Source organism: Drosophila miranda, chromosome 4, assembly GCF_003369915.1.
Source record: "Drosophila miranda strain MSH22 chromosome 4, D.miranda_PacBio2.1, whole genome shotgun sequence".
Lineage (NCBI taxonomy): Eukaryota > Metazoa > Arthropoda > Insecta > Diptera > Drosophilidae > Drosophila > Drosophila miranda.
In genome coordinates, this window is record NC_046677.1 from 15,051,365 (window position 1) to 15,075,486 (window position 24,122).

At 43.6% G+C, this 24,122-nt stretch overlaps 6 protein-coding genes across 6 annotated transcripts; 4 read left to right on the plus strand and 2 right to left on the minus strand.

The window, feature by feature from the left end:
- Window positions 1–10,488: 10,488 nt before the first annotated feature.
- Window positions 10,489–11,344, plus strand: LOC108161510. Its single transcript, XM_017295787.2, has one exon. The coding sequence runs from the start codon at window positions 10,642–10,644 to the stop codon at window positions 11,209–11,211; it is 570 nt and encodes a 189-aa protein (XP_017151276.2). The 5' UTR covers window positions 10,489–10,641; the 3' UTR covers window positions 11,212–11,344.
- A 4,777-nt stretch (window positions 11,345–16,121) lies between these two features.
- LOC108161831 lies at window positions 16,122–17,462 on the plus strand. The gene has a single exon (XM_017296190.2). The coding sequence runs from the start codon at window positions 16,250–16,252 to the stop codon at window positions 17,225–17,227; it is 978 nt and encodes a 325-aa protein (XP_017151679.1). The 5' UTR covers window positions 16,122–16,249; the 3' UTR covers window positions 17,228–17,462.
- On the minus strand, window positions 17,297–18,392 carry LOC108161835 (mitochondrial import inner membrane translocase subunit Tim21). The gene is made up of 3 exons (XM_017296193.2): window positions 18,104–18,392; window positions 17,627–18,042; window positions 17,297–17,564 (listed from the first exon to the last, which is right to left on the minus strand). Exons 1-3 carry the CDS (start codon window positions 18,231–18,233, stop codon window positions 17,385–17,387), a joined length of 726 nt encoding a protein of 241 aa, XP_017151682.1. The 5' UTR covers window positions 18,234–18,392; the 3' UTR covers window positions 17,297–17,384.
- Window positions 18,393–18,834: 442 nt separating this feature from the next.
- On the plus strand, window positions 18,835–19,751 carry LOC108161836 (thioredoxin domain-containing protein 17). Its single transcript, XM_017296195.2, has 3 exons — window positions 18,835–19,184; window positions 19,263–19,344; window positions 19,517–19,751. The coding sequence occupies exons 1-3, from the start codon at window positions 19,040–19,042 to the stop codon at window positions 19,668–19,670; spliced, it is 381 nt and encodes a 126-aa protein (XP_017151684.1). The 5' UTR covers window positions 18,835–19,039; the 3' UTR covers window positions 19,671–19,751.
- Window positions 19,680–22,358, minus strand: LOC108161825 (vacuolar protein sorting-associated protein 52 homolog). The gene is made up of 7 exons (XM_017296184.2): window positions 21,972–22,358; window positions 21,307–21,908; window positions 21,016–21,231; window positions 20,796–20,951; window positions 20,620–20,738; window positions 20,439–20,559; window positions 19,680–20,374 (listed from the first exon to the last, which is right to left on the minus strand). Exons 1-7 carry the CDS (start codon window positions 22,123–22,125, stop codon window positions 19,745–19,747), a joined length of 1,998 nt encoding a protein of 665 aa, XP_017151673.2. The 5' UTR covers window positions 22,126–22,358; the 3' UTR covers window positions 19,680–19,744.
- A 108-nt stretch (window positions 22,359–22,466) lies between these two features.
- Window positions 22,467–24,046, plus strand: LOC108161829 (putative elongator complex protein 4). Its single transcript, XM_017296188.2, has one exon. It carries the CDS (start codon window positions 22,562–22,564, stop codon window positions 23,936–23,938), a length of 1,377 nt encoding a protein of 458 aa, XP_017151677.1. The 5' UTR covers window positions 22,467–22,561; the 3' UTR covers window positions 23,939–24,046.
- The last annotated feature ends 76 nt before the right edge of the window (window positions 24,047–24,122 follow it).

Genomic DNA, 24,122 nt, shown 5'->3' on the forward strand with positions numbered 1-24,122 from the left:
ACCACCAACAATCCCAAAATTATTATACACATTTTTTCAACCTCAACCAGGAATAAAAAAGAATGTAATCAAATTTGTTTTTACCAACAATCAGAAACGCCAAAAAAACTCTTTATCAACAGACAATACACTGAGAAAAATAAGTTTGTTTTATGGATATTGTATTGCAAGTGCTTTTAACAGGAAGTCCATCCTTTCTTCGTACAATCGAGACTTCTTGGTTTTGTATAAAATAATAGATAATGATTTTGATGATGATTTTCATCGAAAATATCAACTTTAAATGTGCGAAAAGTTTGGAAACTGATTGACTATTTTTATTGATTCAAAGAAGTTCCCATTAAATTATTTTGATCCCTTTGGATAATTGGAAACTTTAGTTGAAATGACTTGAATTTTTTGCTAGTATATGAATAAAAGAGTAATATGTGAAACTGGGGGCATGCGGGCAAAACCACAACAACTCATTATTTTGCATATCACACATATTTTGACATGGCCATAACCGAGAACAAATAAATTGCAGCCAATCAGGTTAGGGGCTGCCTGCCACCAATGACCACCACCGCAGTGGTTCCACAATTCTCTGGGTCATAAATCCCAGCCATGTTCAATAATTCAGTGCCCGGAAATTTGCTTCCCCCCACATCCCCTGCCATCCTCTACGAACGAGCTCTACCCAGCTATACCGCCAAGAAGCAGAAGAAGTTGGTTATACAAATACAAATCAACCGCGGAAAAAAACGCGTAAAAATCTGTGAGGAAATTTATGAGGCAAATAACAACGGGAGATGACAAGGGCCAACACAGCAGAGGCCAGTGGTCAGGAACCACCTACAGTTCAATTTGTTTCGACCTGGTTATGGGGGGAGCACCTCCGAATGCTTTATTTCACTTTGAGTTCCCTCTTTTTCTGGTCTTCTGGTCAGTTGTAGAGTGCACTCTACACACAGATACACAGAGAGACACACAGAAAAAATGGTGATAAATATTTGCGTTTCATTTGTGCCTTGTGGTAGGAAGATATATAAATAATATTCGCACGATATATGTCCCCTTGGCAGGAAGATTCCGAGTGTAAAGCGGAAAGCGGTATGGTGTGTGTCTGCGCAGGCGCGAAACCGACTAAACTGGCGCCCCCGGGCAATACTCGTACTCTTGTGTGCCTCTCTCGCCTCTTTAACCTCGACGTGGGCGCCGCATTCAAAAAATGAACAAAAACCACAGAGCCTGGATACGAAAAGTCGAAGCTAAAGATACTCTGAAATTGGATAAGATGAATATTGATCTTTCTTACTTATACCCTTTATTGGAGCTGTCGAACCCATAATAAAGAAACATAAGTAGCATGAAATTCATTAATTTTCGTAGGAATATCCTTAGGATATACTTGGTCGTAGGAATATACCTGGTCCCAAGTAATCTTCACTGAGATATACTCCTCTTAGAGACGAGATCATTCTTATGAGAGTTCCTAATATTAAGATGTCAAAAGAGGCTGATAGACAGAGGATTTATGAAATACTGAAATATTTTCCTCAAGTTGTCATACCCTTTCGCAGAGCACAAAAAGCAGCAAAAAGCAAAAACTTTATGTGCGGAATTTTCATATTGGCTTGGCCCCCAAACACCGAATCCGCAACTCCCGAGTCCGTTCCGTTCCAGTGTTTGCTCCAACTTGATATATGCGCTGCCTGCTCATAAAAATGTCAAAAAATTGTGTGTTGCATACAGGGCTTTGTGTCGTACACCATGGCACCTTCGGGATCTGCGGTCACAGAGCCAGAGCCAGAGCCAGAGTGAGCTGCGCATGCGCGCATATTTCGCTTTAATTGGCAAGCAGCAAGGAAAAAGCAGCAAAAAAAGAAATACTATAAGAATATGCCCAGCTCTCGGGGCACCTCCAACGATGACGCTAAATGTGCCAAGCACACGCACCCATAGGTGGGCCCCGAGACCCGAGAACCTGGCTCAGACTCTACTTGGGATCGGGATCGGAATCGGAATGGGTTCCCGGTTTGTTTAGCGCTTTAAGCGCATTTAATGTGACACAGAACGAACAGGATAACGACGACGACAGCAGGCGCAGCCTCTCGGCAGCACGTGACACAAAGGTGGATGTGGTTGTGGATGTGGATGAGGTAGTGGTAGTGGACAGACCGGCAGGCGCATGCGTGCCAAAAGCAAATTTCACGCAAATCAAAATGTCATAAATTCGTGGCTTATCCCCTTGGGTCCAGCCCTCACCCTCGCCCCTCCCCACCCCTTCATGCAACCCTCTCTAGTGCTATATATTTATAATGAAAATGATACGACTGCGCATTTCTGATATTTCTAGAAGAAAGAGAGGGAGACGCACGCAGAACGAGGGAACGAAGGAGCGAAGAGAGAGAGGAAGAACAGGCAAATGACAAGTGTTAAATTGGCGCGCGAATTTCAACATGTCGTCGCCGGATCTAACAAAGACAGCAACAGCAACGAGCACCCAAAGAAGCGAGTGGAAGGGGGACAGCCAGACTGGCATGCCATATGTGGGTGTGGACTTCCAGAGACGATTATGATTGCCAGTGGGTACATCTCTACTTTGTGTGCGTCCAACAACATTGTAATCAAAGGGGGCAACCAATGGGTGAAACTCCCATGAATATAAAACATATCTACCAGAAACGATCTCGGTAGATGGTATTCTGACGGAAGTACTCAGGCTATCAGTAAAAATTCTTCTTTAAATACCTCTTAGGTCTAAACAACATAAACATAATTCAGACCACAAATAATTTTTAAATACTGAAAAGAATGACACTGTGCGACAAAAGGACCAGTTTTGAATGTAATTTACACTTGATAAAAATAAGATTGTAGGCCTGCATGAGTAAATAACTTCCTTATAATTGGATATTTCAATATACCCCCAAAATCTTTAAAGAAATTTTATAATTTTTACTTGGAATATGCAACGTGGATATCCATAAAAATTTACTAATTCCAAAGGGTATTGTGCGACCTATTACAGAATTTTCGATTCGTGTCGATAGAGTGGATATACCTGAAGATATAGCGTCCCAAAGTTGAATTTTTTTAGATGTTAGTTCTTTAGTGGCAATAATTCTCAACAAAATTAGCTAATAATCATTAAAATTCTCCAAAGAGTGTTAAATATTACGAAATATTTAGTAAATCAACACCAACACACATCTTTCCCCTACATCCCCTATGCAGACTTAATTTTACCCCATCAAGCATTCAAGTTTCTTGATAATCCCAAAAGCAGATACCCTCAGAATATGAAAGCACAGCCATATGCTATCCATAAGCTATAACCCACTTCTAATACTATTCGGTGGCGGCTCCGATGGCTTCTACTTAGGCAGACACGTACTGTACCTTCTGCGTAAGGAATTACCCCATTAACAATTTAACAGCCTCCATTTGGGGCACAACTGCTACGCTCCAGTGTTTGCGTGTGCGTGTGCCTGTGTGTGTCTGAGAGTGTGAACGCTATTGGTATTGGCAACATGGCAATTGCACATTAACGACATAACACCGTTATAACGGCAGCACACCTCATCGCCACAATCCCAATCCCCCACAAACCGTGGCTCCACTAGCGCACTGATTACGCTGATTATGCATATTGATCGGGAAGTGCCGTGGGCACGTCCCAGTCATCAATCGGGAGAGCTTAGTTCCTCCAATTAGTGTGAAATTACATGGACACTGTGCTCTTAGGCCGCTTGTTCGAGAGCCAAAGAAAGACCTGCCTCCGATTGATTTTCCAAACATTTTTGACAGCCCACCAATCGTAAATATCTCCTCCGTCCCGAGTCCGGCGCTATAAATGCTAATGAGAGAGGAGGCACATACTCGTACGAGTATATATTATTACTTTTCGGTTATGTCGGGCCTTCTCTCGTATAACTTTCATTGCTTTACGGCCATTTCAACACATACATCCTGCGGGGTCACCCAGCGGGTGCAACATTCTCCACTGAAATATGTATATAAAAAAAAAACCAACTTTAAATTTGTTGGTGGGGGGAGATCACACAACAATGCCGTTTTAATTTCGGCGTTTGGCCCAAGGATTCATGTTGCTTTTTTTATACGCTAGCAGCTCATCCATGAAGAGAACTCTTGAAGTGGTTCCGAAATTTGTTGGCCTTTTTTTTATGGGTTTCTGTGAGTCTTTGAGCTATTTGATATTTTTCTTCACACTTTCCGCCTCTAATGGTTTTTCTCTCTCGTGCATATTTTATCACATATTTCTGTGGTCATAACTATTCGTTTTCTTTCTTCGGGCTGCTCTTAATGTTTTCGACACTTCTAGGGCCGTTTATGATGGATATTATAAATTCATTGATTGGGCTTTATGATCGCCATTCGACATAAAACTGTATAATCGAATAGATCGGAGATATGGCAGCAGACTGGCTTCTTTTGAGTGTAACAAAAAGATAATCAATGGAATAATCATGGAAATATTTAATTTAGTCATTTTTAGAATGCCCCGTTGGCTGAGCTCTTGGTTTGTTTAACTTATAAATATTTCGAATATACAAATATGTATATCCCTGTGACTCACCCATCGATGATGATTCACATGTATCGACATCATTTATTATACAAATCTTCCCCTGCAACCTGCCACAAAAGTAGAAAAGAATTTCCCACCCACACCAGAGATCCAGAGAGACCACGTCAAACCGCATGGAACAAAATGCAATTGATATTCCGTTGTACATATCAATTTGCCACACACTCGGAGGACATTTATTATATGCCTATATGTGATTAATATGTCCACCAATTCCACCCTTGGGCTGCAGCCTGAGTTCGAGCACAGGGCCAACCCCTATGGTCCTTGGATGCACAAATCCCCAGTGGACAAATATCAATAATTGGCGTAACAAGTGCCAATTTTATGCCCACAATTTTTGGGCACAAGTAAAGTGAAATAAACCTAATCAACCGCATAGCGTTTTTCCAAGATTTTCCCATCGTTAAAAAATGACGGGCCAGGAAAAGGTTCTCACAAAGAAAACTGAGCAAAAGTTTTCGCAAATTTTCCAAACAAATTAATTTTCACTCAGCTGCAGGTACCCCAACAAATAAAAAAAACAAAGCACTCCTTCTAGTATCCCCAGAGAGACAGTCCTCCTCCCTTGTGGAAAAAGTTGAAAAAGTTCAACCCTGTAGCTCATCAATTAAAATTTAACCATCCTGAAAGTTTCCTTCGTTCTTCTGTTTCGTTCATCAGAATATTAAGGATAATTACATTTTAATCATCTTTATTGCTCTTTCACAAGTTTACTGTTATGTACACGTCGGTATAAACATACATATATGTACAGATACATAGAGGTACATGGGCCACAACAATTAGGGGTTGGCCAGCCAATGCGGTTGGGCTTTTTATGGGCCAGCAAAAAAAAACCCCACAAAATAAAAAGAAGAAGAGCACACCGAGGTCCAAGCAGACCGCAGACATTTTTCAGAAACGGTAGCAACCACAAAATTTCATAAAGTTTTCGGTTATTTTTTTACCATCGTGTGCGCTTCATCAATTGGTAATGAGTGGAGTAAAGTGGTTACTGGCTGGAGAGCTGGAGAGATGGAGGACTTTAAAGGGCGACTCTGTCTCTCTGACTCTGGATCCGACTCGTACCAGCTGTTGTCATTTACTGTGGAGCTGTTTGAACGTTGAACTCGTCGGTCGACGGTCACTTGAGTCACATTCCATTTAATTTGAGTTGAATTCAATTTGGTGAAACTTTTCGGGCCGGGCAGATGGGTTGGGCAAAAGGAAAATGAATTAACTGGCAAGGCAAATGCAGTAAAGGAAAGTTTAAAGATAATTTAGAAAATATACTACATCGAATACTGATAAAATACTCCATTCTGTTTGTTTTTAATGAGTTTCTTAACTTTTAGAGTCTCTTGGAGAGAAATATTTCTAGGTTAGAAGAAGAGTTTTCCTTATAATCCCTTATTTTGATTGGTTGAAGGTTGATATTACTTTCTCGAGAGTATCAGAGTCTTGACACTCACCGAGAATATGGCCGACAACGGCAAAAAGAACATTAAACATTTCCATCCGCTTAGTTCCTTCTTCTCGCGTTCGAGTTCGATCCAAATATTAAATATTCCGCTCATCCGAAAGTGCTGATTGGACAAAGAATGTCTCAATAGAACTGTGACCTGCAATACCGCTTACTGCGTGCGGCCATGAAGGAGAGAAACCGCTCGAAAAAAAAGCCATACACTGTTGGCCCTCGGCGCTCTCCCTTGAATATTTTGTAATTTGTAAAGCGTTCGAGAGGGAGATTCTTGGATTCATATTTACAAGTCTTCTAAATTTACGACTCTTTCGGAGATCCATAAATAGGCAGCATAAACTAATCAATATAAAATCGATGCCCGTATATGGCAGTGCTCTAATGATGAATTGCAATTGAACAATTTTTGGAAGAGCCGAGGGAATCGTCTTGCAACTCATCCTTATCTCCCAGGAGCTGCTGTGGCGGTGGCGGCTGCTCAATACACAAAAATTGAAATCAATTAAAATGACAACAAAAGTGGCCATAAATACTCATGTCCAGTTGCGCTGCTTTTTATGGGTTTGCCGATGCTGTTGCTGTTGGTGTTGCTGTTGCCATTGCAGCCTTTGGTCACTCTGGCAAATCTAATGAAGATTTACTTTAGGCCATAACACACATGGTGGAGGCGGCAGCGAGGCGCTTAAGTGGCAGCAACGCCAGCGGTGGCAGCAGCAGAGACATGGTTAGAGACCGGCGCAGAGGCAAGGGCTGGGGGAGCCTCGTGGCCATTTATTTGGAATTTTACATTTTACAGCACGCCGTCCGAGTGTGGGAGGCCCTGGTGTGGCAGATAGAGATGCGTGCTCACCGAACGTTCCACCAGCAGCAGGGGAAACAGCAACAACAAGCAATTATAAGCGTTGTACACACAGCAATCCCCAACAGCTCATCCCCTCCAGGCTTATACAGAATCACACTGGGCAGAAAAACTTTGGTATAAAATGGAGAATATGTTCACAAAATCAAAAATACATCGTTACGAAGTTATGATGAAGTCTAACAGCAATTCATAAAACTCGCTTTCCATAACTTACGATATATTGAGTATCGGTAAGTATATTTCTATAGCTTTACCAAATAAGAGCTCTCATTATTTTTTAACTGGAACAAGAACACTTTTCATAGATAATTGACGGAACAACAGTCCTTGTAATGACTTTGAAACAATGTCGTTATCATACAAATTGGTTCCCAATTTGAATATTCATATATGTCCCAATGAACCAACAAAACCAATTACAATGGAGACAAGAGCGAATGTTCGTAATTGACACTCACAGAGAAAATGGCAAACAATCAAGCAACAAACAATGGCAGTACATCAAGCATTTATATCCCCTTTGTTCCTTCGATCGAAAAATTGTAATCTTCCGCTCATCCGAAAGTGCTGCTTTGTACTACGTGCGGGGAAATATGCAATTCTGATGCAATTTTTACAAGAGAGATCAAATCTATCATCAGATAAATCGCATCGTTTTCCCCAAGATAAGATTGCACTTACCAATTCCGATATCCAACTTTCGTTGACCTCTTTTTCTCACAGTGCAACCAATTCCAATTCGAATCTCTGGCAGCAATTTCTAACAGTGGCAATAGCTTTGGCGACAGTCCCACCGAAATGCTTCCAGGGCTTGGTTGTGGGTGTGGGTTTTGTGTGTCTGGGGCTAAGGCTGGGGGCGTGGCAGCATATGGCCATGGCCAACCATTGCCATTGCAACACATAAAGTTCGATTTGTCGTTGGCGTTGCTGCTGCTGCTGCTGCTGCTGCTGTTGGCTGGTCCTGGATTTATGTGCGCTATATGCGGTTATAAATTCCAAATACATGAACGACTCCTCTTGGCCAGATCTACGGGTATGCGCCAAATTGCAGCAGCAGCGGCGGCAGCAGCAACAATACCATCGACAGTGGCAATAGCAATAGCAATGGCAGGAACACCAGTGACAGAGTTTTCTTTTTAGAATCGTAATCGGCTGTGCCAATCGGTTTGTGTGCATTCCTGGACTTTCTCATAATGATACCGTGTTTTGAACAAAGAAATATCAATTGAAAGGAACGAGCAGTGATATAATCTAGAACAGGAAGCTAGGTATTTCATGGAAAAATTATGATCATTTATACATGTATTTATCAAAGCATGGCAATGAATATTTGAAACCCAAAGAAAGTTTCAAGAGCTAACCTTAACTCCTTACTCTCCGAAAACAATAGACAGTAGAAGGGAGATTTCTTGTTAAGTTAAGTTTACATCTGCTTCGTTCCTTTTGTGCGAGCCAAATATTGACTATTGCGCTCATCCGAAAGTGCTGATTGGTGCTATGGATAAAGAATGTACCCGTTGGTTAAGCGCTTAAATTCAACCATGCGTCTCCAGATTAAAAACTGTTTCTAAAGTCCCACCGCACAGTTAAATTCATGATTCCAAATGACACCATTCGAAGCAACGAAAATGGTTAACAGTACTACGGCAAATGGTGAACAAAAGTAACATAATTTTGTCTCTATTCAAAAATAATCATATTCTCTCCATATCTCCTCCAACTTATAACCTATAGGGTACGCCCTAAATCGACTCCCTACGCTGCTAAATCTTCTCTTATGTTTTCAATTAGAGCAACTACAACAATCTGAAGCCGGAACAGCATTGGGGACAAAGCAACGAACAAACACACTGGAAAATGGCAAGTGATTCTTCTAAATTGCTTCACTGCCCAATTATTTCAATTTCGAGTGAGGCGGAGGCTAAGCCAAAACCACCAGCACCACCAGCAGCTTCCGGATGAGACCGGGGACCAACCCTAGGCCACTTCCAGCCACTTTCGTGGTGGTGGTCGTCGTATTGTCGTTATTTTGGGTTCCTTGGCCCATAAATCAGTTTGCTGCCTTTTTAATCCATTTTAATTGCTGTTCGTTGGTCAGACACTATGAATGTCGCAGGACGACTGGCATAAGGATATACATAGTTTCCATTTCTCTTGTTGTAACTATTCTCGTTATTGTTGCTACTGTTGTTTTCAAGGCGATTAAGAGAGCTGGAACACGTATCGCAGATGAATCTTCGTCCCTTATCCTAAGCGCTTTTTGGCCATTATAAACGTTGTACGCAGTCCGAAAAGGATTTACCTTTATGTCTTTGTCTGCCAATTGGCGAAATGTGTTTCAATTTTAGAGACTTTAAAGGTGGAAAATTTCACCAATTTGGGTTTTTAAAGAAAGATAAGATGTCTAAAATGTTCAGAGATTTGAATTCTTTAGTGTATCGATGATTAAAGGCAGAAAAAACTTGTAAATGTTACTGCTGTTTCTCCGAAAAAGTGTTTTTCGAATGCATTCCATTCCATTTCATAACGGACATAAATGCAGCATAATTGCGGCTGGCACACCTCCTTTTTTTGGCTACACCTAACCGCAAGTACGCCTTATCCGTCCACAAAAAATTCAAATTAATAATTACAACCCAAAAAAAAAGAAATAAAGTAGGGCCTACCACAGGGGAACCCAAAATGGATCGATCCCATCTGCCCGTCAGGAAAAGGTGAGAAAAGTATTACATGCAATTAGCCAAACAAAAAATTAAACGGAACCAAATGTTAAACGGAACCAAAAGTGGTTTCGAACAACCACAAAATTACATGCATCTGTTTAAATGGTTTTTTGCCGCTCTTAAGAGAAATACGAGTATATGGACAGGCCATCTCTATAGGGAATGTGGGTCAGAAACTGTTAGATCATTCCAGGACAACGCTTATCAGGCGATGGCTCTCGAGAGAATCGTTTAGAAAGTGTCGCCTGTCGGTGGTGCCGCTGCTGTTGCTGTCTCTGTCCCCTGCCTCTTTGGAGCTGTCACTCTTTCAACTTTAACAGGTGCACGCTGGGGGGGGAGCAAAAAGTATCCAGCTAAATTACAACGCCAACAAAAAAACTCAACAAAATACGAGGAAAAAATCTGAAAAAAGAGCAGTACAAAAAATGGAAATGAAAACTGCAAGCCACGAAACAAATGCGGATAACAAACTGTCAAAGTTGTACGCTTATTACAGGCAACATGGCCAGCGAAAAAAGAGATGAAGCAACTGGACCCTGTTCGTATTTGTATGACAGAGTGTCGCCCAATGGACTGTGGTGGCAGGTTCCAGGGACCACGACTCTGTACACAGTTTTAGTCGACGCGAGTGCCCCAGCGGGAAGCGCCTGCTGCTTTTGTGGGTGTACTCCATAAATATGGTGTGTCTTTTATTTTATTTAGACTTCTAAGAAATGTAAAGTGCTCTTGTTGGTGTTTCATCATCTGGTCTGCAACTTCCTTCCCTTTAATATCTACATATTCTCGATATGCTCAAAACTCCCAGGCTTTCCAGGCATTCCGAAGCTTTTATATCTCTGATTTCTCTGGTTTGGCTTTGCCTTAACAGTCAGTAACAGTAAAACGATTTGGCTAATACAAAATTGTCCGTGCACACTAATAAATCCGTAGCAATCCTCTTAAGGCAAAGGAAAAACCGAAAGGACTATGCGACAAGTTCTCTCTGGAAGGAGTGGTAACAATGCTAGTGATCGACGCCCTGTTCAATAGCCTGCTGGTGGTCAGCTCCGGCTATGCAATGTACACCTTGCATCCGGCAAAGACCCCGTACGCCTATGGGGCGGCAACCCTTAGTCTGATCCACGGACTGCTGGGCGTGGGGAAGGCCGCTTGCAACGATCACGACGATTGCAATCGGGTGCGACTGATCACATCGGGTGTCATGGAGATTGCTCCGCTGCCGCTGGTCAACATCGAACTGTACCTGAAGTCGAATCCCAGTCTGGCCTTTGCCCACAGCTTCTTTTTGGTGCCCCTTGCCTTCGATATAGTGGCCAAAATGAGCGATACCGAGGACATCTCCACGGAGTCGCTCAAGGAGCTTACACTCTTGGGCAACCTGGTCTCACTGCTCTTCCTGGGCGTCAATCATTCGAACAATATGTACGGAGCGATAGCCGCTGTGGCCTTTGCGGCCCGCTATGGATCCTTGATACTCGATCACTACTGGGAAGGACGCGGATCTGACTTCAGGCTTCTGGCCAATTCCCTTTTCATTGTATTGATGACCCTCGCCCTGTCGGCCAAGTAAAGAGGGATTCATACATCCATCCATCCATCAAATTATCAATCAGCATCTAAATCCTAACACTGACGAGACTCAATCCAAATGTAGACACTAATAGGGCTGGTTGTTCTCTATTAAAGTCCCATATCTATAAGAATGTTTTCGGCTACAAATCAATAAGTCTAGAGATACAAATATATATCTCATGGGTTCGAAAATGTTTATGTTTCTGTGCTATCCACATTTTCAAACCATAGAGTATTTAGGGTAAATATTTCGAATAGTCAAACTCACAAATCAAAATGGATTAGCCCCTTACAATACAAAAGCCTTTTGAGTGAGTAAGTTGTAAACTTTCAACAGATATGGCGTGATTACAGTTGCCTGCAGCTAGTACTCTGCAATTTTCATTTATGAAATGAGAATTCTGAACATAAAACGAAAGGAAGGAAAAACCCACACAAGTGCAGAGACAGAGACAGAGGGAAAGACAGTAACTTTTCTCGAGCTCATCAAAATATGCTTTTCCACACGAAGACACACACAAAATGGCGACAAAACGACACACACGCACCAAAAGAACATTAACTCACGCACACCAAAACAGAGAAAGCGAGAGAGAGAGATTGAGAGAGAAAGAGAAAGCTGAGGAAAAATGAGTCCCATGTCTTTCATTAAAACTTTCGGCAAATTATCGGGTAACATATGCTTGCGGCTTGATTATCAAATATAGTTCAGGAAAGGAAAGGAAAGGCAAGGAACGGAAACGAAACGAAAGGAAAGGAAAGGAAAGGAACCCACCAACTGTCTGTGCAACCCATGCCACATGCATATACAGATGTACCTACATACGAGTATGTACGAGTATATTCGAGTGTGCCACACATTTCCACTTGAGTGTTATAAGGGGAATTTCTCTCTATATACCCGCAGACCCAGACAGAGACATGAACTCTGTATAAATATTAGAGCAACTTCAACACAGACTCCATACGTTGTGTGTTTCCCTTTGATTTCCTCTGGGACCCCGAGCTAAGGGAGAGACAAAAAGCTTAAGGGAAAGCGGTTACATTTCCCCTTTTTGTTCCAGCATCCAATAAAAGAGGGGTTGGCCCGGCCCAACTCCCCACCGAAAAGAATGTAAATCCGCGCAGGCGTTGTAATAATTTGTCGTTGAGCAACTTTTCAGCTTGGAATGTAGAATGCTCGTTGGGTTTTGGTGAGTTATTTTATGAGAAGCAATAATACAATAGCTATCTGATCGGTTGGTTGTTTGAAGGATTGGTACACAATATCTGTTGATGGCTCATAGTCTCTTCTCAATCTTTCCTTAAATTAAACTTTATTCTGAAATCAATTCTATGCATGTTTTTGTAACTGCAAACTGAGCAATAGGAGTTCCATCTATTGACAGTCGATGGAAATTTGATTGAAATATGTTGTCTATAGGATAGAACTTAGAATAAACCAAATGGCAATAAAATGTTCTTAAGTACCAAAAAAAATAAGAAGTAGCCAAAGGAAAGCTGGGATAGGAAAAGATTTAACTGGGCTTAAGGATAATTATCTTAAAATGTGGAGGAGAATTTAGTTAAGAGGATGGGAACCAGAAACGGATAAAAAAAACAGGCAGTTGTGATTAATGAAACAGTTTATATAAGTCGGACTCCAAAGACGTCTTTTCTTAGCTTAGATTTTAGTCAAACCGAAGTCATTGTAAGGTATATATGTACATATATTCCATAAGAAAGATGCTATACACCCTTGAGGAACCAACTTAACAGCCATCCCAAAGAGTAGACTTTCCATGTTTAAGGGACCAGCTCTTGCCCCGAACTGGACCACCTTCCATTCCAACACGTGGGCGCTCTGCCGCTCAGTTCGTTTGCCTTGGCGGCAGTCATTAGTAGTCCTATGTTAATTTGGTGCGCCTAATAAACTGCTACTTTTTGCCAGCACCCCCCCACCCGTATCCCACCTGGCGCGCGGGCCCCAACCAACAGTCTCCATCCCTTACAGCCATTACTCTGCCACCAGCCTCCACCTCCTTATGCTCCTGCTCCTGCTTCTGGTGGCGCTGTGCGAATTTGCCACTTCAACAGCTCCTTGGTGGCAACACGGTCACGTACGCGAAACGAGTGAAAGCTGAAATTTCGTTGAAAAAGGATATATGGGCCCAGAGCTGGCATTGTCCTGGGGCCGTGAGTTGAATTCCAACTAAGTTCGTATCTGTATCCGTGTGTCCGTGGGTCTGTGTGTATCCTCTCCGTCTGTCTGCCCGCCATCTTGGCTTCTACATACAGACTTTTCCGCTATTTCTTTTTCTTTCGCGTTTTTTTTTTTATTTTTCTGTAAAATGGCGTGGCAATGTGCGGGAGACGCCAAAAAGTTGGTGTGGCAAAAGAGAAAAATGCAGAAAAATTATTGATTTTTTTGTTGGTAGCTGTTCTTTAGGCGCGGATTTCATCCTTAAGCTGCTTAAAGCCAATGAAGGAAGGATGCCTCGCAGGATGCTCGGAGGATCTCTGTCAGGCGGAATCAGTCAAACTAATTTCAGACCCACTCTGTCCAACTGTCAAAGAGCTGTATGTACCTGTCAAATCGGGATATATACTTTTATTTATTCATCGTTCGGCTGCCAACTCGTACATTATTTTCATAGTTGTGACACGGCATGCCCATCACTTTTTACCCACACGTTTTTAATATTCACAGAAAAGCACATGTCACAACAAAAGTCAAAGAACAAATCAGAAAAACTTCTGCCCATCCTCCCCCCCGTCATGTCACGCTGCCGCAGGTGAAGTGAGGAATACAGCCATCAAATTCTCAGAACTTCATTGGAAACTTTCGAAGGTGACAAGTGACTGACAATGGTGGGTGGGAAGGACTTCATTAGAAGCACTGTTCTGCGAGAAAATCTCAAAGGATCCACTGTAAAAGCCAAAAGGTTACTAGAGGTAGATAAATGGCTAGATTGATTTATAATTGTGGCAAGTCTTATATCCTTATCATAAAAATTGTAAAAAATACAATATAAACAAGCCCATGCATTTTGCACTCCATTTTTATATATAAAGATATCCTAAATATTTGGATTTTAATGGATATTAATATAAGTAATAAAGTGATGCTGATAAACAATAAAATCTCCGAAAAGCAAAGAAAAAACCCGAAAAAACACTATTCCCCAAACTGTTTCACTGATTACCCGTACTGAAACTCAACAGCCAAAGACACACACGATGATCCCCGGTCGTCCGAACAAACAACCAGTGGAACGTACTGCAGGATCACGCATCACAGATAGCTTCGAATCATTGAGAGGATGGATTCAGGAAAGCCTAGTCTCCCTGATCGTTATTTTATCGATAATAATAGCAATAATCCTGATTGGGTTTGTAAGATTTCTGAAGAACCAAGTTCTGAAGATCGTGAAATATATAAAGTGCTCTTAGATAAACAACCTCTCAATACACCCCACGAACCTGAGCATCCAGAGCGAAGGTGACTAGCAGGAGATGAAGATGAAGATGAAGGAGGCTACAACACATTCGATCTGCAGGCCATCACTTCTTCACAAGTGAATTTCAATAATTTTCATGCATTTTTACTTCATTTTTCATCAATTGTGGGTCTGAAAATCAAAAATTTCTCTTTTTATAAAAAATCGCCAAAAAGATCCATTATGCGATGTTTGGAAAATTATGCCAAACATTGCATTAACTTTCTCGTAATATTTTTAACCATTTTGTTTCTTGCCTTTAACACTCTTCTTGGTCGTCTGCACTTGTCTTTATATGGTCTTTTTTGAGGGCTCCGCTTTCAACACTCTTTAAAATAAGCGCATTAAATACAAAGCTGCAACTTCCGATTTTTATGCGGTGCACACGAAAGCACTCCGGGGCACCATCGAGGGGAGGGCAATGCTCGAAACCAGTTGTCGGTCTTAATTATGAGCAAATGTTGGTCAAGTTATGCGACCGTTCTTTATTTATTCCTTTTGCTCCCTTTTTGCAGGTTCACTTTTCATTTTATTGAAAGCTGAAGCTCGAAGGCGGCCTCGTATCGAAATCCTATAATTATGTGCAATCAATACTTTTTCAGCATCGGCTTAAAGCCGGAACGGATGTGCCCTGGACCAAGGCATAAGCTTGAACCTCGACTGGAGTCTGCTGGAGGAGGGTTCCGCAGATTCTGAAAAGGCCATGGCTAATAGAGCGATTCAGCAGCATTTTTTACAGCGAAGGGGTTTCCTAATGCGGAAGCAGTTTTCCATTGTTTGAATTTGAACGATACCAAAAACGAATGCTCTATAGCTTTTTAGAACAGGTGGAGAAAATTCAATAATTCTTAGACTGTTTAGGCTTCTATATATGTGCATTTTTGCCTACAAGTCTGTTAACCAGTTTCCAATTCAAATATTTACTTATTCCTCACATTTTTAGACCATCTTTTGCATTTTCAAATCATTTTTAGACCATTTGTCAGCGCTACAGGACATGTAAATGTAAAATATACATCATATATGTAGATACATGTCACATGCGACTTTCATCGGAGAAAACCAAAGACCAATAATTAAAATAAAATATTAATGTGCACAGTTGTCCTAAGTGGAAGTTTAACGCGCGTGTATCCATATATATTATTTTTAGCAAGCAGATTTGTTTGCAGGAAAACAACAAGTTTACACAAAATGCATGTAAAATGTCAAATACACAATGTCGCCAGGTGGCGTCTTGTCCATCAGAGATGTAAGCATCGCGTATACATTTTCAACTGACTTTTAAATCTTCGTAAATTGTAATTGTTTTTGTTTTGTTTCACTTGTTTATCAGCATCCAAATATCGCTGCAATTGTAAAAAAAAAAGAGTTTCCTTTGCTTTCATTTCAGTTTCATAACAAATCAACCCGGTTGAAGGCCTACTACGACTATATGTGTACGTGTGGCACCAAGGCAACGAAGCAACGCACACAACAAAGCAGATGACAAGTGTCAAAGTGAGGCAGCAAGTGAAAAGAGAGAAATTCGGATCCGGTGAAAAGTTGTAATCCAAAATGAGATTCATTCGGCTCCATACGACCAACACGGCGATCGTGTACAAGAATTCGCTGTGCTCGTTCGCCTCGCTACTGGTCCTGGCCTTCATCGCGCTGTCGGTGATGATGCCCGTTCTGCTGGTCTCCCTGCTCAGCCCGTACTCGGGCATTTCCGAGTCTCGGGTGCTGTACGAGCAGCCTAATGTGGCTTACAACTACCAGTACATATTCGTGGGCAGCACGGAGCCTGGAGAGGATGGCGAGCCAGAATCGCTGGTCGCGTGCAGCAGCTTCAGCTATTTCAATGCTCAAATGAGACCCCACACTAACAGCTGCTCCGCCAGCAAGTACTGGACAGAGGACGTGGACTATGATACGGTCACGGATCGGGCACACTTCCAGCTGGAACTACAGGATGTTCCAGCACGCCTGATGCACTTTGATCTGGTGCTCTTCTTCGACGCTCATCTGCAGCACAAGTGCGATCTGTCGCCGCCCTCGGTCCTGGCCTATCAGCTGCAGTTGCCGCCGTCGGGACGCTTTCGTAATGGTCGCATCCAACTCAAGGGTGAGCTGCAGCTAAAGCAGTACGTGGAGTTTACCTGCCCCTTTCCGGGGCGCGACATCAAGACCAAGTTTCGTCCCGTCCATGTGGAGACGAACGCCAGCTATGCGGACATGTCACAGTATAAAATAGAGTCACTGATGGCTCAGATAAAAGCAAATCCTGCTTACTTCCAGTTGTCCATCGAGGAGACCTACTACCGGCCAACGTCGCCACGCCTGAATCGCCTCAGCATCGAGCTGGAGCTGGATGTGCTGCAGGTGCCAGGACGCTATCATCTGAGCATTTGGGAGCGCCTCGGACAGTTCTGGCTGTACTTTGCCTCGTTCTTTGGCATTTCATTCTACATCGTAAACAAGGTGAAGGACTTTCTCTTTGGACGCCACATCATCCGCTCCTGGGAGATCATACCGTGGAAGAAGCTCTACTGACACGAGTCGGGCGCCATTCTGGAAATGGACAACTTCTCGATTGGCGAGTGAGGACTGCTATACCACAACTGGGGTTTTCCAATGGGATTTTCATTGTCAGTCAAAAAATAAATACAACAACTTAACAGAGAATTTAAGTGCAGTGAAGAATAATCAACTATTTGTCCTGACTATTGGACAAAAGGGCCAGACTTCCAAACGATGAAGATGTGGCAGGGGCAGTCTCTGGCTCGGGTATAGAATCAAGGGCGCGATTGTCTTCCAACACGATAGTGGTTCGGGGATAATGATCCAATTGCACAAACAAATAACGATATTCCAGTTTACCTGTGCAAGACTGTGGAAAAGATGGATTTTCATATAAATATAAATAAATTATTTGTTATAAATAGATCGTACCCTTCTCGATTCCAGTTGCACGGTGGCACGGTTCCTTAGTCCTTGAACATAAAACTGCATCCTCATATGTGGTTTTCCCTGTCGCTCGTAGCTCGAGTGCGCCACATGCTGGCGACGTCCTCGACGCGATGTCTCGCCAAAGCCTTTGATGGGAGCTCCAATGACATCCTGAACACGTGGATCATCAACCACACGTTTCAGGGCATCGGCATAGATATTATTGGGGCTTTCACTAGAGAAGAGCTCGCGGAAAATGGCATAAAACATGATGCCGGTCACGCCCAGACCTGCCACAATTATCGCCGTATAGCTGGCCGTCTTTGTGTTCTCCTTGATCTTCTCGCCAATGGGCCGTACATCGGTGGATACATCGGCGCCACCCTTTGACTGTTGTAGGGCGCCGCCTTGACCACTGCCTGGATGCATGAACAGGGGTTTAATTAATGTGAAGATAACTGTATTTAATAAAGTACAAACCGCGCGACGCTTCCTGTCGCAGGCAGGGGCTCATATGCAGCGTGGCCGCACATTGCAGGCGCGCCACTGCTTTGGGCAGTAAGTTCTGCCTATGGAAGACTAGGTTGCGCAATAAAGCTAATCGCGACATAGTTTGAACCAAAATCAATGGCCAAGAGAGTAAATAATAGCAGTTTTATAAGAATGAATAATTAACAACAGCTGTTATTCTTATCGATACACCGATAGCTGTGCATTAGATTACTGTGACACTCGACATCTCTAGAAATTCTAATCGTTTCTACATTTAAACATTTATTTAAAGCTTATTTGACAAAAAATTCAATACAAGGGAGTATTTAAAATTAGCCAATTGTGCAGAAAATTGATTTATATATCGGATAAAACTATGTGTTCACTATTGAGGGCACTAGCTAGCGAGTAATATTAGGCCGAATATAAAAATCGAGGAATATGATTTTCGATCATGGACAGATATTAACCCATTGCTGACCAGTGGGTTTTAAAAAGCACTTCACGAAAATTAAGAATCTTGAAGAATTTTTAGCGGAGATTACATAGGTGAAAGATATCGTGATGTTTTGCTTAAGTAAAGATAAAGGATAGAATGGGCCTACAAGAGAATGTATTATTATTATTACATGTATTATACTCCGAGGATTAACTCAAGTTATTCTGCTGTTTAAATAAAGGGGGCTTAAGTGGGCTAAGTATATCAGCAGGCCCTGCAATAAAATTTATAGAAGAAAAAGTAGTACAAATACAAACTCATACTTGCTAAATTGACTAGTATAAAGTTCGTATAAGAGCCGTACCGTGACTTTTGAAAGCCAGTTATTATAAAAGTGCCCCATCACGTCGGTCACACAGTTGTTCGGTCGCCTAATCAGACGCATATACGCGGTCGGTGTTAAAAAAGCGGATCCCAATAAAATTATGGTCGTCACACACAACGTGAAGGGTTTTGAGGAGTTCTCCAAGAAAATGGAGGAGCTGGAGACTGGAAACAATGCAGTGCATGTGTTGTTCAGCGGCGGCAAGGACGAGAACGGCGAGAGCTGGTGTCCATACTGTGTCAAGGGTGAGCAGCCCCTTTGTGGTTTTCCGCCGTCTATCCAATTACTTTATTCATTCCCAAACGACGCAACTTTTATTACAGCTGAGCCGGTGATACACGATGCTTTGAAGAAGGCCCCCGACAATTCGCACTTTGTGCATGTGGATGTGGGAGAGCGCGCCTAGTAAGTATATAGTGTGATGAAATAAAATATGCTGGGTATCGCCCAGAACATTCACGATAAAAGCAATTACCGGCTTATCGCTGATCGGTTTTTATGAGGGTCATTGGCACTTGAGTTGCCTTATCGTCATCCAGCGTAAATAATAAACTAATTCGAATTCTTATTCGTTTAGCTGGAAGGATTTGAACTGTCCCTTCCGCAAGGATCCCAATACACACTTGATTTTCTTGCCCACGCTGCTCCGCTGGAAGCAGCCACAGCGTCTGGATGGCGAGCGCTGCTCCAACAAGGACCTTGTCGAGATGATGTTCGAAGACGAGGATTAAACGGACTACTTAAAATTTTTACTTATATATTTTAGAACACCCATACATACAACACTGATTAAAGGCGCCTCCTCTCAGTAATTACTCTTGTACTTTTTGATTTCCACCATCACCACATGGATGTTGGTCAACTGGGAGCGCGCGTTGGGCGTCAGGAGCTTATGGAAGCGATGATAGTATTGCACTAGACTGGCCAGAGCCAGCTGCAGCAGCTGTGATCCTGTCAGCAGCGAGGGGAATGACAAAAGTACTTCGCGATTAAGTTCCTCCAGCGATTTCTTCCAGTTGGCCGAGAAGCTGGCCACCAGAGCAAGGCTGCGACGCTCCTGCTTGCGCAACTCATCCATCTGCTCCTTCTCAAAGAAGTGCTCGCACTCCTTGACAAACTGTATGATGCCCCCAAAGTGCGGGGCCAGTATTTCCTCCACATACTCGTTGCTACGGGCATTCAGTTGCTCGCGGAAGGCCTCCGCCTCCTTGGAGTTGTCGCGCGTGTGCTCCATCAGCACGCCCAGGACCAGGTCATAGTTGTTAATGAGATAAATGAGCTGATCCTTGCGTGTGGGAAATATGGCAGCCATGCGCAAAATGAAACACTCCACCTCATTCTGCAGCTCCAGCAGCAGCCGGCTAACCAGCTCGTTGGGTAAATGCTCCGAGATTCCCACAATGGCGGCACTGAACTCCGCATAGCGACGGGTTATCTGCAAGGCAAACGGGTTGTTGATTGTGATATGGCATCGTCATTAATCAGATTGTAAGGCATACATAGTGCGGTCCCAACTCCTTGTTGAACTTGGTGGGATCACAGGCATGGATGCTCTGTATGTTTAGGCGGAAAACATGCTCTAATCGTGGCCAGATAACCGATTGCAGCGAGTCCCAATATCTGTTGGTAATCTATGATTAAATCGGTATCTATGTAGATATGCCCAAAAAAAAAACTCACTTATCGAGGGCGGGCACACAGCGCTTGTGGCACATCAGTTGATAGCGGAATATCAAATGGATGCAAAGGAACATGGCTATGGTGTCGTAGCAGTCGTGTATGGACGTCTCCAGGGTTTTCTACGCAATCGCAAAATAAACATTAATTCCTTTAAGCGTATAGCAGACTTTACTTACAATCATCAGAGTCAAAGTTTTGCCCATTATCTGATTGAATAAATCCTGCGCTTGGCTGCCACGCACCATGAAGAATTCGGTCACAAATAGATACTCCCGACAGGCATTGTCCACCAGCGCATATTGCTCGGAACGAAACAGAGCCTCTACTGTGTACTGCAAATAAAAATCATCTTGGATATCAAGGTCTACCATACCATTTAGCATTCACAAATCTCACGCGATTCTTTAGCTGGGCATGCGGCACTATGATGGGAGCCTCCAGCTGCTGGTTAAGTATGTCTCCCCGCTTGCCAATGGTAAAGATGGTGCTCTTGTGCTTTAGGCTGGTGGTCTTGGAGAACAAACCTTTGGAGGCATTGTCTTCAATGCCCATCAGATCGTCCTTGGTGCAGGATTCCTCGAATTTGAGACTGGTCAAGCGGGTGGAATAACTCTGCAAAAAGCCATGGGTTCGGATTAGGTTTGCAAAATACGATCTCTTGAATCTCTTGAATTAAATGAAGCCTACCTTAAAATAACTATAGTAAATCTTGCCCATGGTATCGATATACTCGCTGCATATCTCCTGGGCCACGTGTCGCTCATTGGACAGAATGAATTCGAAGAAGAACTTATGCTTGAGCATGGCATTCTGTGGTATCTGATAGTTGGTCATGGGCTTGCGGAACTTGTAGATTTGCTCCAGCAGATAGCTGCGGATCTTTGTCATGGCCTTCAGTCGCAGCTTGTGCAGGACATCGCTCACATCGCTGGTGGACTTGGACTCCTTGAAGCTGAGCTCCTTCACCAGGGACAGCTTGTGATTCAGCACGTTCAGTTGACTGCTGAAATCACGCTCCGTGACCGGGGTCTCCATGATGATGGTTATCATCTCCTCGGACACGGCCATGTCCTCAATAAACTGCGACAGCTGTGCCTTCACCGACTGTCGGTTGGTCAACTGCAACGACATGGAGACGGATTTCCGTTGCAACTGGGTAATTTCGGTGCTGATGTTGTTGAGCACGCTCTGGAAGCTCATTAGCATGTTCTCCATACGTTCAAGCACATCGTCGCAGTCGTTTATCTGATTGTGCAGATTCGCAATGTTCTGGGACTCGGCGATGTAATCTAAATGTTGAAAGAACCCACTAAAGTTTGTTGTAATTGTGGAATTGTATCACCAGTACCCACCCTCGATGGATTTATTCTCCACTTCCTTGAATTCCTTTTCAATCTGACGGGAGTACTGGCGCAGATCGGTGGTGTTTTTCAGTATTTCCCGAACTTCTTCATTGTCCAACTGCTCCGTCATCTGAGGCGACGCCACTTCCAAGTGCGTGGCCATGGCCTGGCCTATAAACGTATTTAGCAATTTAGCAGCTCGACGCTATTCAGCGTTTGTTTTTGATTTTGGGCTTTCCAATCCAGTGTGACCACGGCCGCTGCTGATCATAAATTCGATAAACGGTCTTTTCTCAGCTGATTTTAACCCGATATACAAGTTTTGAAATTGATAAAAAGAACTTTTTGCATATATAACTATGTCATCATATTGGAATTTGTAAACTTTTGCAACCAAACAGCTGGTTTCTGTACCGATATACCTCGAAGAATACCCTTACTGCAATAGTGTCGTCACAAATGCATCCGCACACAAAACAAACAGCTGAGTGAGCGTCTATCGACACTATTACACTTGCAGGAGTACCCCTACTGGCTGCAGAAGTTTACGCGAATAGAAGCTAAAAAAGAAGGTTAATTCTGATTGTACAAAAGAAAAGATGACCAGCTTTCGCAAACGCAACGTGCAAAAGCCCATCCCGGGCACTCGCACCAGCCCCCACACCGCCCAGATAATAACATCGAGCGGTAATCCGTATCTTGACGTGGTAATCGGCGGCGGCCTGCCCGTGGGCTCCATTTGCTTGATTGAAGAGGATCGCTTCATGACCCATGCCAAAGTGCTGGCCAAGTACTTCCTGGCCGAGGGCGTGCTCTCCAAGCAGGAAATATTTCTCGGCAGTCTGGACGATATCCCCGCCGAGATGTTGCGTCGTCTGCCCCGGCCCCTGACCGAAGTGGAGCAGCGCGAGGAGCAGATAGCCAGTGAGCAGACGGGCGAGACAGGCGAGAATGGGCTAAGGATTGCATGGCGCTACAATGATTTGCCGTTGGTGAGCTCGGAGCATGCCACGGCCAAGATTGGACATCATTTCAATCTGATGGAGCAGATGGACTCGCGAATGCTGTACTATGCCAACACCGTCATTTGGGATGATAGCCACAAAGACAACTGGATTGGTGACGGCGAACTATCCAAGAGCAGCTCTCCATCCATCTCCATGGAGCAGCAGCCCATGGCCGAGGCTATGGGCGAGGAGGATTCGGCGGCTGTCGAACCCGAAGCCAATGTTGAGGCCGATGCCGATGGCGATATAAAACCCTTGGACAATAACGCCGCCACTGCAGCTACCGATAGCACTGCCAACAACACCGCCACCGTAACGACCAACACGAAAACGGGCAGCCAGCCAGCCGTTTGGCCCCACAATGTCTTCCATAATACGCGTTACGGCGGCCTGCTCAACGATATTCAGCAGCAGCTGCGTGACGAGAGCTTCATCACCGGCACCAAGAAGCATCTCTGCCGCGTTTGCCTCACCTCGCTGGGCTCACCCTTGTGGTACGACGATAACTTTGGTGAGGATCTGCTCAAGTTTCTGACCCTGCTCATGGCCAGCGTGCGCAACTGCAACTCAGTTTGCCTTATAACAATGCCCATGCATCTGATTGCCAAGTACGATGCCAGTCTAGTGCCCAAGATACGTCAACTGGTGGACTATGCCATCGAACTGGAGTCGTTTGCCGGCTCCGAGAGGGAAACGCACCCGGCCTTTAAGGAGTACAGCGGCCTGCTCCATCTGCACAAGATGTCGGCCCTAAACACCCTGGCCGTGCATATGCCGGAAACCACGGATCTGGCCTTCAAATTGCGCCGCAAGAAGTTCGTTATCGAGCGCTTCCATCTTCCGCCAGAGCTGCAGGAGTCGTCTGCCAATCCACAGTCTGCGCTGGCTGCTGATGATATTATGGCCTCGCCCAAGTGCGGGTCCAACGTGTTGATCAATTCCAATGCCTCCGCCTCGTTGGATTTCTAGCTATCAATGGTTGCTACGCACACTGCAGTGGAATTAGAAATTAAGTATGTATCCACAAAACAACAAAATTGCATAATAATAAGCCAAGTAATTGCATTAATATATCAACTCTGCATTTTTCCTCCCACTTTGAATGTCAACCGCCTGCATCTGTGTGTGCTCGATACCTTTCGTTTCGATAGCC

Bases quoted from the DNA above. Each gene is read 5' to 3' on its own strand.
- LOC108161510 (XM_017295787.2), top strand. From the start codon at position 10,642: ATGCTAGTGATCGACGCCCTGTTCAATAGCCTGCTGGTGGTCAGCTCC.
- LOC108161831 (XM_017296190.2), top strand. From the start codon at position 16,250: ATGAGATTCATTCGGCTCCATACGACCAACACGGCGATCGTGTACAAG.
- LOC108161835 (XM_017296193.2), bottom strand. From the start codon at position 18,233: ATGTCGCGATTAGCTTTATTGCGCAACCTAGTCTTCCATAGGCAGAAC. The intron at 18,043-18,103 runs GTTTGTACTTTA...TCATGCATCCAG, and splicing joins GCGACAGGAAGCGTCGCGCG to GCAGTGGTCAAGGCGGCGCC. The intron at 17,565-17,626 runs GTACGATCTATT...TCTTTTCCACAG, and splicing joins TGCAACTGGAATCGAGAAGG to TCTTGCACAGGTAAACTGGA.
- LOC108161836 (XM_017296195.2), top strand. From the start codon at position 19,040: ATGGTCGTCACACACAACGTGAAGGGTTTTGAGGAGTTCTCCAAGAAA. The intron at 19,185-19,262 runs GTGAGCAGCCCC...CTTTTATTACAG, and splicing joins GTGTCCATACTGTGTCAAGG to CTGAGCCGGTGATACACGAT. The intron at 19,345-19,516 runs GTAAGTATATAG...TTATTCGTTTAG, and splicing joins GATGTGGGAGAGCGCGCCTA to CTGGAAGGATTTGAACTGTC.
- LOC108161825 (XM_017296184.2), bottom strand. From the start codon at position 22,125: ATGGCCACGCACTTGGAAGTGGCGTCGCCTCAGATGACGGAGCAGTTG. The intron at 21,909-21,971 runs GTGGGTACTGGT...TTCAACATTTAG, and splicing joins GGAGAATAAATCCATCGAGG to ATTACATCGCCGAGTCCCAG. The intron at 20,375-20,438 runs GTATGCCTTACA...TTTGCCTTGCAG, and splicing joins AGGAGTTGGGACCGCACTAT to ATAACCCGTCGCTATGCGGA.
- LOC108161829 (XM_017296188.2), top strand. From the start codon at position 22,562: ATGACCAGCTTTCGCAAACGCAACGTGCAAAAGCCCATCCCGGGCACT.